At 39.0% G+C, this 3,084-nt stretch overlaps 1 protein-coding gene across 1 annotated transcript; it reads right to left on the reverse strand.

Annotated features, from left to right (window-relative positions):
• Positions 1-1,510: 1,510 nt before the first annotated feature.
• KRTAP24-1 (keratin associated protein 24-1) lies at positions 1,511-2,254 on the reverse strand. The gene has a single exon (XM_077117648.1). The coding sequence runs from the start codon at positions 2,252-2,254 to the stop codon at positions 1,511-1,513; it is 744 nt and encodes a 247-aa protein (XP_076973763.1).
• Between the last annotated feature and the right edge of the window lie 830 nt (positions 2,255-3,084).

Genomic DNA, 3,084 nt, shown 5'->3' on the forward strand with positions numbered 1-3,084 from the left:
ATTAATATTCCTTCTATACAATATTTGTATTCCTATACAAATCAGGCCTATTGGATGAAGACACGTCTTTCATTGATATGACATGCTTCACGAGTTTTCATTTTAGACATTATCTATTGATGTAGGCAACCCATCCCCAGCCCATCCATCTCTTGCTACACTCACCTCTAGGTGTTATTTTATTTGATGTTAAACCTGAATAGTTAAGATAGATGTTGTTTTTACCACTGAGATAGCTAGTCTGATTTTTATTTTTTTGGATGAAACATTGTAAAAATCAAATGATTTCCTTATGGAAGTTCAATCACTCTCCTTGTTTTTCAATAGTAAATTTATTCCAAAGCCCAAACTGTATCTATAAAGCCAATAAATACATATGCTAGGTAGGGAAATATACATATGTGTAATACTTTACATACTTTTAATATATAAATTAATTTTATAAATATGCTTTCCTAAACTTCTCTGTATCATTATCAATTACAGACATTCTAAGAGATATACCAATCAATGTATTAAAAACAGGACCAAACCAAACCATTCAAACCCTGGGACTTTATATTCTATATTATTTATATTTAATCTCCAAAATAAATGGTAGCAAATAGGCACTTTGACAATGTTCTACCTATTACCCAGATAAACCTTTAGTGAATGTTAAATAAAACATAATGAATGATTTCCAGATTTAAATATGTTTATTAATTATGAAGACAGACATTTTCTGGAATCAGAAAGCAATAATTCAATAGGGGAAGGAGAATAAGAGAATTCTGAGCATAGAGTTTTCTTGAATCATGAAGAGTCCATTAGATTATTTTATTCTTTATTCAACAAATAGTTTCTGTGCTTCAATATTTTTGAGGCATTGAAATCAAACACTGAGTACCAGTCAATTCTTTTTTTATGGTTTCTTTAGAAGAGATCTTCTGAAAGTCTTCTGCTTTTGTATTTTAGTTGGCCAATGCAGGTTGCACTTCTTTTTAATCAGTCAGTAGGGCAACGATGAAATAGCTCAACTCAGGATATTTGAAGTAATGGTCTCTTTCTGCTCATGAGCAAGGCAGTCAATGATGTTAGTGACAGAAAGCAGAACCGTCTGAAAAAATGTGCTGGAATAGCTATAACCAAACCGTGGAGGCACCTCTTCATTAAGGAAAGGTAGGTTATAATCACACTTGCAGTCAAGCTACAATGACAGCCAAAGTAAAAACAAGCAAAACAAAGCAAAAACCTGATAGTTGCATTCGACGTGAAATCTCTTCAGTTTGTCCATCACAGTCAATTCTGAAAATGCTACCTTAAGGATCAGTCTTCAACATAAAGAACATTAAGAGAGAAACAGACTTAAAAGCCAGTGTGTAGTAATGATTGTGGAGTTACATTTGAGGTTACTGTAACAAAATTCTTGAGACACATAAAGTGATTCAAAGGAAAATTAGAGAAGGTAGATACTCCATCAAATCTTCCCAGTGGGAAATTTCCAGATGCTACAGATGCCATAAATTGATCAATAGCAACTCAGAGGTCTGCTGCCACTACATAAATACCTCAGAGGTGGAAAGGTGCTGGGTATACAGCTCAGAGAACGGAAGTTTCTAGAAAGATAGCCCAGTGGTCGGTGGCTCACAGGCATATAATTCAGATATCGGCAAGGTCTTCTTAAAATGCTTTGAGGTTGGTACCTGCTTGAAATATAACACGATGGCGAGAAGACACTGGGTATAAAACTTCTATACTCCAAGCTTTGCAGTCGGCAGTGGCTTAAGGGTTGGTGAACCTTGGATAAGTAGTTAAGTTGTCCAAAACAGCTGGACCCACTGTGGAGGGTCTGGCCGATTTTAGATGCACCTCGGTTGAACGCGTAGCAATTGGATACGTACCCCTTGGTCTGAGTGCATGGGCCACAGCTGGGTCTGAGGCTAATATTGGTAGTTTCACAGGTACTGCATACTTTGCCCAGTGATGGGGAGTTGCAGGGCACACGGGGATCCGATACGTCACAACGTGTGATGCAGATCCTGGGCTCACAGCTTGAGGATTCACAGCTCGGGGCTTCTCCGCAGGACTCTTGGCAGTTATCCAGGAGCCAGAGATTTCCTTGGCAGTTACTGGGTAAGCAGACTCCAAAGACTGGGTTTACATCAGTGGAGCAAAGAGCAACAGGAGTAACTGGGATGTAACATTGAGTTCTGCAGGTTGTAGCATCACAAACCCCACAAGAGCCCAGAACAGTCATGAAGTCTGAGTGCATATTCAGTAGCAGCTGCAAAGGTTTGGTGATACCTGTGGCCTTTATATATATATTCACTGGTGTGTGTCAGCATCTACTTCCAGCTCCCTTCCTTACCACATGCCCCAGAAATAACACAACAGCATCTCATTAGTGTGTTGTTGGGCTACAGCTGCTGATGTTTTTCACACTCATATAAAACAAAGTTTATTTTGATCCTCCAATGTATCTATAATTGTCGCTCTGACCATCACCCATCATTCCTCATCTGTAGACCATAGCTTTAGTAAAGAGCGATTAATAGGCAAACTCTCATGTGCCACTCAGCGGTTAACAAGATTTCATATGTCTATGGACTTCTGCAGCATGGTTATTAAAAGGTTAACAAGGATCCAAGTGAAGCAAGGAACCTGTACTTTCCAACTCTTTAGACTCCTGCAAAATACTGCAGGGTTTGATCCCACGCTATGAAGTAAGTCGGATGGTTTGGCTGTCTCAGTGTTGTTGGGCAAAAGAAAAGGTGACGCATTAAATTAAGAGAAAGAATTGGTTCCCAAAAGTATGTGTTAGACGCCTGTGTGTGCTAGGCCATGTACCGGTGACATCTCATCTGATGTGTTTGGGGCATTCCACCTGTAAGACTCACAGCAATCCCAGTGAGACTTGTGATCTACGACAGGCCAAAATGAACTGGTCCCCATGGGTCACTGGTTGCTAAGCAATCCCGACTTCCATGAGATCCCTTTCTTAAGGAGTTTTTATAATATGTATACCAAAGAAGGTCAGTTTATCGAGATTTTACCTTCATAACTGATTAAGATTATACATTATGCATTCTGTTGCCTCAGCTA

This window comes from Tamandua tetradactyla, chromosome 10 (genome assembly GCF_023851605.1).
Source record: "Tamandua tetradactyla isolate mTamTet1 chromosome 10, mTamTet1.pri, whole genome shotgun sequence".
NCBI lineage: Eukaryota > Metazoa > Chordata > Mammalia > Pilosa > Myrmecophagidae > Tamandua > Tamandua tetradactyla.